The sequence below is a fragment of the Nomascus leucogenys genome, chromosome 17 (genome assembly GCF_006542625.1).
Source record: "Nomascus leucogenys isolate Asia chromosome 17, Asia_NLE_v1, whole genome shotgun sequence".
In the NCBI taxonomy this organism is placed as follows: Eukaryota; Metazoa; Chordata; class Mammalia; order Primates; family Hylobatidae; genus Nomascus; species Nomascus leucogenys.
In genome coordinates this window covers 47,900,755-47,913,686 of record NC_044397.1, presented here as the reverse complement: position 1 = coordinate 47,913,686, position 12,932 = coordinate 47,900,755, and the positions used below count along the sequence as shown (strand labels likewise).

Genomic DNA, 12,932 nt, shown 5'->3' with positions numbered 1-12,932 from the left:
ACAACGAAACTCTTGTTTCCCACTTCTATGGGATTGCAGCCTGATTCCTATAGGATGGGATCTAGGCTGCCAAGTCTGGCTTTTGCCTGGTATTCTAGGCCCTTTTTCATTTCATCTGCACTTCTTTTCTCATTGTGGAGTTCGTCGGTGTTTGGGCTGTTGCTGGGTGTGAGTGCCTCTCACCACAGATCTTTTGCTTGTCTGGGATTTTAGTGATCTCACGGGTTTTTCGGTAGTTTGACCGCACTCCAGGTTGTGGGTAGTCGTCTCATTTTTGGAGCCCGGATTTGATGCACTTTACAGTAATCTCTTGGGTCCTCTGCCAAGAATCCATGAACTTGGGTTTGACTCCAGCACAAACCCTCTCATTCTCCCATTTGAGCCTTTATTTCCCTTTGCTTTCTTTTTTTTTTTTTTTTTTTTTTTTGAGACAGAGTCTCGCTCTGTCACCCAGGCTGGAGTGCAGTGGCGCGATCTCGGCTCACTGCAAGCTCCACCTCCCGGGTTCGCGCCATTCTCCTGCCTCAGCCTCTCCAAGTAGCTGGGACTACAGGCGTCCGCCACCACGCCCGGCTAATTTTTTTTTTTGTATTTTTAGTAGAGACGGAGTTTCACCGTGGTCTCGATCTCCTGACCTCGTGATCCGCCCGCCTCGGCCTCCCAAAGTGCTGGGATTACAAGCGTGAGCCACCGCGCCCGGCCTCCCTTTGCTTTCATGGGGGATCCACAGTGCCCCTCAACAGCATTCCTGGGCACCCGTTTCAGTCTTGCAATCACTCCAGACTGTTTCTGAAACACTCTCTCAACCTTATGTGCCCTTGTTGGATGCCAGTTCCAGGTGTGAGACCTCTTCTTCTTGGACTTGCCTTTATTGTCGTTCCTGCCTTACCCAGACAGCCGTGCTGAGAAGCAGGACCCCCTGGGAGCCCCTGGATGAACGGAGGCAGTGAGCTCAAAGGCCTCGCAATCTTCCGCTGACACCCTCCTCTGGGGTCTCAGGTATGATTTCATCACCGGGAGATCCCTCAACAACTCACCAGACTGTATTCCCTTCTCCCTGGGACCGTATTCTTGCACACAGACTCTTTCGGGAATGGAGTCCAAAGAGAAGTTCCCAGCGCCCAACTCACATTCTCCAATCGCCTTTTCCTCCAGCGGGACGCGACTAATGAGACAGACCGTGGATGCCCTATGGTAGTTATTTTAGGCTTCCACAGTGATTGTCGCAGGCAGCATTTTCCTTAGACTAGGCCGGCTCTGCGTTCCCATTTTCCTCTGCTCAGGCAGGCTGACAGCCCTGACAGCCCTGACAGCCTGGCCCTGGCGCCTGCCTCGCAGATGCGCATGCGCCAGGCGCGGGACACCTGTCGCGAGCGGTGAGCCTTGACTCGCGAGTCAGTGTATGCCACCGTTGCCTGGTGACAAGTTTCTCCCTCTTGGTGGACCAGGGGACCTTTGTGGACATGTGTCGGCGTTAGACTCTCGCTCCTCTTCTCTGGGGGATCCACGGGGTAGTCCCACGATCCCAGGAGAAGGCAGGGATGAGCCAGCCTTAGGAATTGTCAACAGTGCCCCAAGGCCTCCCCAAGCTCTCTCTGTGGTCCTGGCTTTGCCTACTCCAAGGTGCTGTGACCTTAAGCAAGTCACTGCCTCTCCTGCAGGCCTTCTGTTAGGACAGGGATAAATGGATCAGAGAGAAAACAGAAAAGGTTCTTCCAGCCCTCCTCTCTTCCGCCCCTTCACTGTCTGCCTGGTAAAATGGTACCTCTTGGTCTCATTTGCTACTCATTAAGTCACCTGTCCTGTGGGAAAGTCCTCACGTTGGTGATATGAGGTCCCACTCTCTACCCTTTAGGAATTGCAGAGTCTCATGAATCTGTGTGTGTTCATCCCAGGGTCACTTCGCACCTACACCTCCAGACCTCTAGGTCGCCCTGGGTTAATACTGAGACTAGAGGGAGAAGCAATTACAGGAGAGAAGGAGAGGAAGTGAGGAGGCATAATAGGGGATCTGGGGTTTGGTGATGCAGGAGGGACAGGATCACAAAAGATTCACTGGATATGAGAAGCTCACCCACGGAAAAGCTTCTAAAGATGGGTAAGGTGGTGCTGGGGCCACAGTGCCATTGGCCAAGGCAGACGTCAGCTGGGAGGGAGTGGAGGAGATGAGAAAGTTAGAAGGAAAGGGAAGGCCCAGATCAGACCTTGATGCGCTCTTCTTCCTAGACCAGCATGGTTTTCATTACTCAAATTCTCACAGGGCTGAGATCTTGGTTTAAACAAATCACTCTGGCTTACCACTGAGCTCAGAAAAGACTGCAGGGGCCTTGGGCAGAAGCAGGGAGACTGAGACCAGAAAGGTAGCTACTGTGACAATTATGCAGGCTTAGGTGGGAGAAACCACACTGATGCTGACTAGGTACTCTGGATTTCCACCTCTGTAAGGCAGCTTCCTCACCTATTCAGTGAGGACACAGCCACCTGTTGCAGAGCAGTTTTGAAGAAGAAACAAGGTTCACAGGCCCAGCTCAGCACACAGTAGGCTCTGAAGAGGCCTCCCTTACTCAGTTGAATGAGCCCGGAACATTTGAACTGTTGCTTGCTGTGTGACCCCGGGAAGGTTACTTCACCTTACTGAGCTGGTTTTCTCCTTAAAGTGGGGTGGGGTAGACATGTCAGGATGCAGAATGGAGCTGGACAGAATGTAGGCATTTCTGCTGCATCTGGAAAGTAAGATAAGTGAGCTCACTGTCACAAACGGCACAGAAGAAACTAAATTTGCACTTGGTGGAGAAAATTTAACTCTACTAATATAAACTGACAATTGCTACATGTTTACTGGGCACCTGGTGCAGGGCTAAGAAATCTGCCATTATAATCTGATGCAGTGGCACTGAGCCTGCAGAGTCAATGTGCACTCACAAACTCAACCACTGTCATCTCACGTAACCCTCACACATCACCTGTCTGAGGTAATCCCCAATCTCCACAGTACAATTCAGGAGACTGAGACCAAGGTGGTGAAGGATCTTAACCAAAGCCAGGTACAGTGGAGTTCTCAATGCAAAAGGAACTCACCCCTGCTGCGTGAGGTGACCTATGATGCATTTTACTTTCCATCAAAACAGTAATTGCTGCTCATCGTGGTACAAGAAGGAAACCACAGAAGAGAATGAAAATGGAAAACACACATTATCACCAATGTTGTCTCCCAGAGATGAGCATGGTCCCCATGTGGAAGTCTCCTGTCCATTTCTCCCTTGGCCTGCACACATTATGATAGTGGCAGCAGATCTGTGCTGGGCATTTACCAGGCTGGGCACGATATCAAGCACTTTACAGATGTCCCTTCACTTATTCCTCAATAAGTGTTATGTCCCAAGGACACTGGGGCCCCTACAGAGACTACTTTTCCATAGTCGGTACTGGGTCTGGGTCAAATCCCTGTGTGTGTGCAAAGCTAGGTCTATCATTATTTTCTGATGGATGAAGTGGAGGCCATGCTGTGAATGTGTGCACCTGTAAGTCTTTGACACAGGCAGCTTTCTCTAAAATGCACAGCCTGCCTTACGAACTTAACTCCTCCCACACCTCAGACCAGCCCCTGTAATTGCCCTTTGTATGTTCTCACCTGGCCTCATGATCATCTCCTTCCAGGTGGGTCTCCCTCCTTCCATGTGGCCCTGCATGGCAGGCAGGGCGCATGCTAACCTGTCATCTGGTAGTTTGGAGTGAGTGGAGAGGGCCAGTGTCCTCTGGTTGAAGGACAACTGCTCCATTGTGCAGTGTTTTTGTTGTTTGTTAGTTTGTTTTTGAGATGGAGTCTAGCTCTGTTGCACAGGCTGGAGTGCAGTGGTGCGATCTCGGCTCACTGCAACCTCTGCCTCCCAGGTTTAAGCGATTCTCCTGCCTCAGCCTCCCAAGTAGCTGGGATTACAGGCACCTGCCACTACATGCAGCTAATCTTTTTGTATTTTCAGTAGAGACAAGGTTTCACTGTGTTGGCCAGGCTGGTCTTGAACTCCTGACCTCATGATATGCTTGCCTCGACCACCCAGAGTGCTGGGATTAAAAGCATGGGCCACCGTGCCCTGTCTTTTTTTTTTTTTTTTTTTTTCTTAATAGTTCAGGGCTCTGACTCTCAGCAAGGTGTCCTGCCCCAGGGTTCCCCTTGACCCATTTCAGAGGGGTGGTCGGGTGGGTCACTGGTTCCTCACCCTTGTGCGAATCCAGAACTTGCATCCTGATGGGGGAAGCAGGAAGCCCTACCTGCCCTGGAGGGCATAACCCCAGCCCCAGGGCAGGCGGAAAACTCTCCCATCCCTGAGAAGTCCCAGCCCCAATACTGGCACTCAGGCAGGACCTGCCCGAGTGGGACCTGTCTCCACCTTCCTCACACACCTCCCTGACCCTCACTCAAACTCCTGTTACCTGGGAACCTCTACCAGACCTGTGCTTCTTCCACCTGGGGAGCTCCCGGGGCCCTCATTTCACCCCATTCCCTGAAGCCTGGCTGCTGCTGCTGCCCCACCCTCCAGCCAGAGGAGGGCGCTCCCTCGTCAGATGTCCCTGTCACTATGGGCGTCCTTCCTGCTGTGAGCTCTGTGGCCTCGCACAGGCTGCTCAACACCTCTGAGCTCAAATTCCTGCTCCCAGAGGGAAGCGGGTTATGAAGATGAGAGGGGGAGAGAGCGAGCTGTAAGGGAAGCAGGTGACACGGGGCTGGACAGGGAAGGGCCTGGCTCTCAAGGAAGGGAGCTTCTCCAGGTGGCTTCCTCCTCTGTCAAATGGGCCCACGAATACCCTATTGATGGTGAGAATTAAGAGATACGAAACCCATTCGTTCTTTATTATGATGATTTTTATTTTCACAGTAGCACTTAGCACCTGCCCGCCCTCCACCTTCTCCACCACCCAGCAGGAGCGGGGCGGCCTGGATCTGTTTTCTGCCCCTGACCAGGGGGCCGCGTCTTCAGCAAAGTCTGCGGGGAGAAAGGTCCCGCTCCTGGAGGACAGCGGGATGGGAGAGTCCTCTTCACATGCAGCCCCGCAGAGTCGGATAGAAACGCTGCCACTGCCGACTCCATGCTGCCGGGAAGGGCACTGTGGAGGCCACTTTCTGGAAAGAAGAAACCGTCTGAACACAAAGTTGCTCAAGCCATGTTCATCTATCTGCCAGGGAAACGGAGGCCCTGAGTGCCAGAGCCCAAGTCACCCAGCAAAAGAAAACTCTGGTGGAGCCCAGGGTGTCCAGCCCCTGTCCACCCAGCCGCCGTGGTCAAGGTTAATAAGGGCAAGGGGCCAAGCAGAACCGCCTACAAGGAACCGAGTGTCCACAAAGCAGGGAGCGAAGAACGTTTCTCCTACCTAGAGCGCAGCCCTTTTGCGGAAGGCACAGTCCGGGCTCCGGGAGCCAGGCAGGGATCCGGGCCTGGTTGTGGAGGGGACGCCTGGGCTGAGCTCACCTGCTGGCAGCGGCAGCCCCTGGAGTCATGGGGTCACCGGCTTGTGGAGAGGGGCTGGCGCTGTTCCTTGGCCCCGTTCCCCGCCCGCAAAGGGCCAGGAGGTCGGGCTCCCGGCGGTGTCCAGGCTCTCGCCCGCCGGTGCCCAAGCCGTACCCAGCGAGTCCCCTCCGCCCAAACACCTGGTGCGGAGGGTCCGACCCGGGGTCATCTGGCAGGGCCCTGCGGCTCCTGCGGGTGCCCAGGAGCGCGGAGCCCCTTCCCACTCGGACTCGGGTGGCCTCACCTCTCCTGGGGCTGCGTCCCTGCGGGACGCCAGGTTCCCGGATTCTTCTAAGTCGCCCTGGCTCCTGGCAGCTCCTGGTGCCACGCGGTCCTCCACGGTCTCCTCTGGACCTGAGAGGGACAGTGAGATGGGGCTGGCGGGGATGGGGGTCCCCGCGCTGTGAGAAAGCCAGAGGGGCTGCTGCTGACCGGAGCCGCCTGGGTCTGTTCCGGAGCCGTCGCCCTGGGGCCCCTCCGCCCCGCAAACGCTCGGGATGCGGTTTGGGAGTGAAGCTGGACACCGAGCACCATCCACGCTCAGCCCCACGGGGCTCCAGGAGTCCCGAGCCCCTGCACTTGCATTTTATTTAAAAAACCTGAGGGTTAAATTCGGGCAAGTCAGTTGCCTCAGTGTTTGTCGCCTGCTGCCTCTATGTCGGCTTCTTTTGCTGGCAGTCAGAGACCAAGCCCCCACGCCCTCCAGGACTCCCTATCTGGTGAGGCCATCCTCCGCAATCATGAGCAGCACTGAGGTGCTTCCGACCAGGGGTCACTGCCCCAGCCGGTGAGAGGCCCTGCAGTGGGGACTGGAGATGTGCGACGCAGCCTCCCAGAGCCTGCATCCTCTTGCCCAAGGAGGCTGCACACCCTCACTCAGGGCTGTGAGGGGGAATGAGGTCAGCTCACAGGCTAAGGGGCCGCTGAAGGCAGTTTTTGTCGACAGGTGATTTAGGAGCCTGGAGGAAGCAGGTTAGGGGTGTGTGTGGGTGTGTGTGTGTGTGTGTGGGTGTGTGTGTGTGTGTGTGAGAGAGAGAGAGAGAGGGAATTCTCCCATGCCAGGACATCTGTGTGTCTCAGTAGAGTAGGAGTGAACAGCAGCATCCCTGCAGAGGAGCAGCATGTGGACAGAGTCACAGGCTGGTTGGATCACAACAAATCCTTGTGGGTCAAGGAGAGCGGGTTCCGTGGTCAGCTGCGGTCTGGGTTTTGTGTTTGTCTTTTCCTGCTGTTCCAATAAGCCAGGGCACTGGGGCCAGATTGCCCTCAGCCATGGCCAAGTGTTCCCTGACAAGCTGGGGAGGATGAACTCCCCTCCCAACACGGGGACATAGAAGATCAGAGCAGCCTGCCCAGTGGGGATCTGAGCTCAGAGAGTGGAAGCCACTGTCTCAGAGTCACAGAGCAGGTCAGTGGCAGGGCCCATGTCCCTGACCCCCAAGCTCTATTTCTCTGAGAAAATATTCCACCCAAGAGCATGAGAGTTCTCTGAGCATGGACTCCCTGGCAGCTGAGGTCATTTTACCTGTTAATCAGTTTTCATCCTCATTGTGTGTGTGGTTTGTATCAAAGTCCTCATTGTAAGGCAGAAAACAGGCTCAGTGATGGGGCAAAGGCTGGTGCAAGGCTACAGAGCTCAGAAGTGGCTGAGCTGAGACAAGAACCAGCAGGCTTCCTTCACCGTTGCTCTGCTCCATCTGGAGGTTGGACAATTTGCCTGTGTGCCAACAGCCACAAGCCTTTGTTGGCTCAGGGTAGATATGAAAAGCTGGAAACCATAAAGCTTTCAGCCCCACTCATTTCTGCAGGGGCAGGTGACTGTGCTTGGCATGGGCTCCCCATTGCTCAAAATAGAGCCTCCTCTTCCTGCTGGTGGTCCCAGAAATGAGTCATAGGTGGGTGAGGTTGGAGCCAGGCCTGGGCAGGATGATGTCTTCTGGGCTAGGCTGAAGACTCAAGCCTTGCAGCTGGACAAATTATGACTTTGGTTCTGCCTCAGTCACTCCGAGGCTGGACAACTCTGGCCATATCTCTCTGTAAGCTGTGGTTTCCTTACCTTTAAAATGGAGACAATGGCACCTCTCTCCCAGAGTAGCCACTGGGGCTTAATAAGGCCTCAGCATGAGAAGATGGTGTATTTGTGAGTTTTCCTTGGTCTACGGTGACCTTCTTGTGGGTAAGGACCAAGTATCACTTGGCTCAGGACCCAGACAGGCACAGCACAGCCAGAACCAGAGAGGCCTAGGCCTGGGTATGATTAGAATCCAGGCATCTGGCCCAGTTTTTCTGGCTCTGTCTCCTTCCCCGTCTTTTCCAAACTGGTCCAAGGACCAGATCTGCCATGCCGCCCAGACATCATGGTGGCCCTGTCTGAACAAGCAGCCTCAGAATTTCTCTGGTGCCAGCTGGATGACTCAGAGAGAAAAACTGGTCACCAATTTCTGCTTCAAGTGGGTAGGGAAGAAAGCTACCACTTGCAGCTACTTATTATGTATCACCAGCCAGGCACTTTTCCTATTTAGTGGTCACCTCAGCTAAGTCATAAAGACACAGAAAGGAGTGCCTTGCCCCAGGTTCACAGCTGATAAGTGGGGTGTGGGAGAGGAGGTGCTGAAATCCACATTTATCTAAACCTTTCAGACTCGTGCATTTCTCTATTTTTACCACATTGTCTCCTCCTTGGTGACAGCCTGGGCTGCTGCTCCTGCCTCTCACTGGCCTCTCTGCCTCCAAGCTGCCTGTGCCTTAGGAAGCTCCATGTTGCGCTTTCAAACCAGCAGCCCAATCCATCCCTCACCTACTTGGTGCCTTTCAGTGACTCTCATCCTGAGAAAATGACTCTGGCTCCTAGGTGTCCACACATTTGTGGCCCTGAGCATGCTGACCAAAATAAAACTGCATGCCTCCTTTCCTTCCAGTGAAAAGAAATCACTGGATATTGCAACAAAATTTAAACTTACTAATCATTTAGGAGAAATCAGAGTATCCTCTTTCATAGATAAAAAACAGTATTCAACACTAAAAAGAAAGAAAACAATTCTCTTAAATGCTGCCACACTTGGAAAAACAATGGAAAGTAAACACTGGAATCAGCTAGACCTGCCAGAGTTGCTGAGGGAGGATTAAATGAGTTATTATGTAATTTGCTTAGCAACAGCGCTTGGCTCATAGTGCTCAGTAGTATCAGCTATTCTTGTTTTTATCGTAAATAGAAGAGAAGCTAGGAATGAATCCATGACCTTAGATGGGCATCCTCTGTCTTCCCCAGGACAGGGGTTCAGTGTCATTTTCAAGGAACCTAATGAAGCAGCCTTGTTCTTCTGGGGTGATAACCGAGATTTGTTGCCTAATGGTCATAAAAAACTAGGATGTGAACACACAAGAGTGAGGTTAAAAGCAGAAGTTTAATAGATGGAAGAAAGAGAAAAGCTCCCTCTGCTGCAGAGAGAGGGGTCCCAAATGGGCTGCAGGATCCACAGTGAAATGCAGGGGATTTTATAGATGCCTGATTCGGGGGGGCAGTGTTTGATTTACATAGGGCACGAAAGATTGGTTGGACCAGGTATGTCATTTGCATGGAGCATGAAAAATTGGTTAGAGGTACGTCATTTGCATGGATCATGGAAAGTTTGCATAGGAGGCAAATTTGTGTCCATCCCCACCCTAATCTTGTATTATGTAAGTGGGTCTTAAGTGGGTCTTCTTCCTGAGCTGCATCATATTGCCCATTCCTTTAAATGTAGTAACAACAACAACAAAAATTGAGCCTCTATGTTGGACATGCCTGGCCCACAGGTAGCCCTTCTCTATTGGTACAGCTGCCAGCATTCACCCTTCCAAGCTTCCAGCTTGCTTATCTATGTTTGCAGCTGCATCTTTCAGGCTGATGTTTGTTAGTAAAAAAAAAAAAAAAAACTATTTGTCTTCCTTTTGCTAAAGGGAAGCTCTGCCAAGTACTCTTTTATGCTCACTATCTGTCAAATAATTTTTTTCTACTTTCTGTATCATTAAGACTCATCACTCAGAGACAACAAAACACTGTGACATTTTGATATAACCCTTTCCAAAGGTGTATATTTTTCACAACTTTGAGCATGCATTGCATACCATTTTTTCACTGAACACAATCTCTCATGAACATCTTTCCATAACTTAAAAGAAGCTGTGTGCCAGAACAGTCCATCATGTTCTGTTTTCTTTCAGTAAACAGAAATCTTTAGAGATGGATCATTTTCCTTACAAGCAGACACCAAGTAAGAGAAGCAGGCTTTAAAGCAGAGAATAGCAGCTCATGTATGCTAATTATTTGCTTACTTATCTGGCTCCCCTATTGATGGCATCTTGAGGGCCAGTATGAACACGTCATACAGTCTCCAAGCAACCCACAGTAAGCCCACCATAAATAGATGTTGTGGCCAGCATGGGAGGTGCAATGGTGAGTTGCTCTCCTTCCTCCCTCCTGTCCCCCTCCCCTCCTCTCCCCCTCCCCTCCTGTCCCCTCCCCTCCTCTCCCCCTCCCCTCCCCTCCCCTCCCCTTCCCTTCCCTTCCCTTCCTCTCTCACAAAACTTAGTCACAGAGAGAGGACAGCAGGGAACATGGTGAGGTGCTGACGATTCTGGTCCACTGGATCCCACCATCCCTAGGACACTAAATACCGTCCTAGTCACCACCCAGCAAGTTACCACCACATCATTTCCTGCATGTTCCAAAATGAATAAAGGTAATTAAGCATAAGTGCAAATAAAAAGTCATTTCTCATGTTTTTAGTCTAAACTGTCACAGTTTAGTTTACTATTTTAAGTTCTTTTCGTGCTAAAACATTTGTTTTTGTTTATTTATTTATTTGAGACGTAGCCTTGCTCTGTCGCCTAGGCTGGAGTGCAGTGGTGCAATCTGGGCTCACTGCAACCTCCATCTCCCGGGTTCAATTAATTCTCCTGCCTCAGCCTCTAGAGTAGCTGAAACTACAGGCGCGTGCCACTACACCTGGCTACTTTTTGTATTTTTAGAAGAGACAGGGTTTCACCGTGTTTGTCAGGCTGGTCTCACACTTCTGACCTCAAGTGGTGCACCAGCCCCGGCCTCCCAAAGTGCCGGGATTACAGGCATGAGCCTCCATGTCTGGCCAATCATTTGTTTTTTTAAAGTGGCAGCCATAGGTCCTGTCCGTCTGGATATATTTTGAACTTTTGTATGTTAAATATAACACTAAAAAACTTTATTATGTTTTAGGTAATCTAAGATTGGTGTACACAAACAAACTTTACAGATTACTGTAGGGTTCAGGAAATGATGTATATAATATGACATTTATATCTTTAGTTTCTTATGTATAAATCTTCCTTTAGAAAAGATTGGCTTCTTTAAAAAATGTCTCCAAAAATTTAGGCTTATTTTATAAAATGGCACAACAGTAAAAAAAATAATAATTTTTACCTTTCTAAAAAAGTAAAATACTCTTTTGCCATTTCATAAAACAAGCCTGAATTTTTCATACTATATAAATACTGGTACTCAAATCAAATACCAACTATTTTAATCAAAATTATTTAGACAGTCTATTTATATAATTTTATGATTTTTGACTACAGTGATAGGCATTCACAAATCTTTCATAAATCAAGCATATTAGTATTAGGTTTTACGTAGTAGTTATACACGAAAGATTGGGCCGGGCACAGTGGCTCACGCTTGTTTAATCCCAGCATTTTGGGAGGCTGAGGCGGATGGATCACGAGGTCAGGAGTTCAAGACCAGCCTGGCCAACATAGTAAAACCCCATCTCTACTAAAAATACAAAAAAAAAAATTAGCTGGCTGTGGCAGCATATACCTGTAATCTCAGCTACTCAGGAGGCTGAGGCAGGAGAATCACTTGAACCCAGGAGGCAGAGGTTGCAGTGAGCCCAAATCATGCCACTGCACTCCAGCCTGGGTGACAGAGCGAGACTCCATCTCAAGAAAAAAAAATTTGAAGATCTTTTCAAAATGGAGATTTTTAATTAAAAATTTGGTGCTTTCAAATACACCAAAGTCTTGTGTTAATCACAGTAAGTCTGGGGATAGTGAATTAATTTTATTTTTTTATGATGTGTTCAAAAATTTTTAGTTTAACCTAATATTGATTGATGATGAGTAAACACATTGAGTTTTTTCAAATTTCATAGGTCTATTAAATTGTCAAAGATATTTTTAATCAAAAAATTGTCTTTCAATATTGTTTCAGGGATTTAGATCTAGTTGAATCCGCTCAACCTGTTAATCAGTGTCATGTGCCAGATTCCAATTCACTAACAGTGTGCCTGTATGACTTTTCTTTCCATAGTCTTTGAATTAAATTTTTATTACTTATTTGAATGTTACATAAGACAGCTCATACATTTCAAACGAAACCACAAGGTAAAATGAGTTCTGGCTTAGTATAAAAAAGCTGTTGGCAACTCAGTATTACATATACGGATGGATGTGGCTCAACAAGAATTTAGACAAAAATATTAAACTATAATGTGTTGCCATGATTTAGTCTCTAATAAGGTTATAAATAAATCCATATTTCAGCACATATATCCAGTTGTGTTCAAATACCTCTAAAATTGGTATATCAAGAATTCTTAGGCTACTGAGAAAACAGATTCTGCTATTACCCAAGAAATCAACTGGAAGGCATTTTTATAACCTTACACCACATAAGGAAAAATTGAAAGGTAGTACTAATAAATGCAAACTACATCACCTAGAAAATGGTAATCTAGAATGTCACTGTCAATATTTAAGAATTTGAAATTTTAGTATGAAAAATTTGGTAAAATAAAGCTTTTATTTTCTTTTTTCTTTTTTTTTTTTTTTTTTAGATGGAGTCTTGCTCTGTCACCCAGGCTGGAGTGCAATGGCATGATCTCGGCTCACTGCAACCTCCGCCTCCCGGATTCAAGCGATTCTCCTGCCTCAGCCTCCTAAGTAGCTGGGATATACAGGTACACACCACCATGCCCAGCTAATTTTTGTATTTTTAGTAGAAATGGGGTTTCACCATGTTGGTCAGGTTGGTCTCAAACTCCTGACCTTGTGACCCACCCGCCTGAGCCTCCCAAAGTGCTGGGATTACAGGAATGAGACACTGCACCCGGCCTCTTTTTTTTTTTTTTTTTTTTTTTTTTTTGAGACAGAGTTTCGTTCTTGTTGCCCAGGCTGGAGTGCAATGGCGCAATCTCGGCTCACTGCAACCTCCGCCTCCCCAGTTCAAGTGATTCTCCAGTCATAGCCTCCTGATTAGCTGGGATTACAGGCACATGCCACCATGCCTGGCTAATTCTTGTATTTTTAGTAGACACAGGGTGTCATCATGTTGGTCAGGCTGGTCTGGAACTCCTGACCTCAGATGATCTGCCTGCCTCGGCCTCCCACAGTGCTGAGATTACAGGTGTGAGC

The 12,932-nt window shown here is 49.1% G+C and overlaps 1 protein-coding gene across 1 annotated transcript; it reads right to left on the bottom strand.

The window, feature by feature from the left end:
- Positions 1-4,441: 4,441 nt before the first annotated feature.
- Positions 4,442-6,235, bottom strand: LOC100584905. The gene is given in 6 exon segments (XM_030795609.1): positions 4,442-4,646; positions 4,832-5,119; positions 5,368-5,484; positions 5,735-5,853; positions 5,855-5,917; positions 5,919-6,235. Coding segments are annotated over 6 exon segments (912 nt in total). The 5' UTR covers positions 6,039-6,235.
- Positions 6,236-12,932: the final 6,697 nt, after the last annotated feature.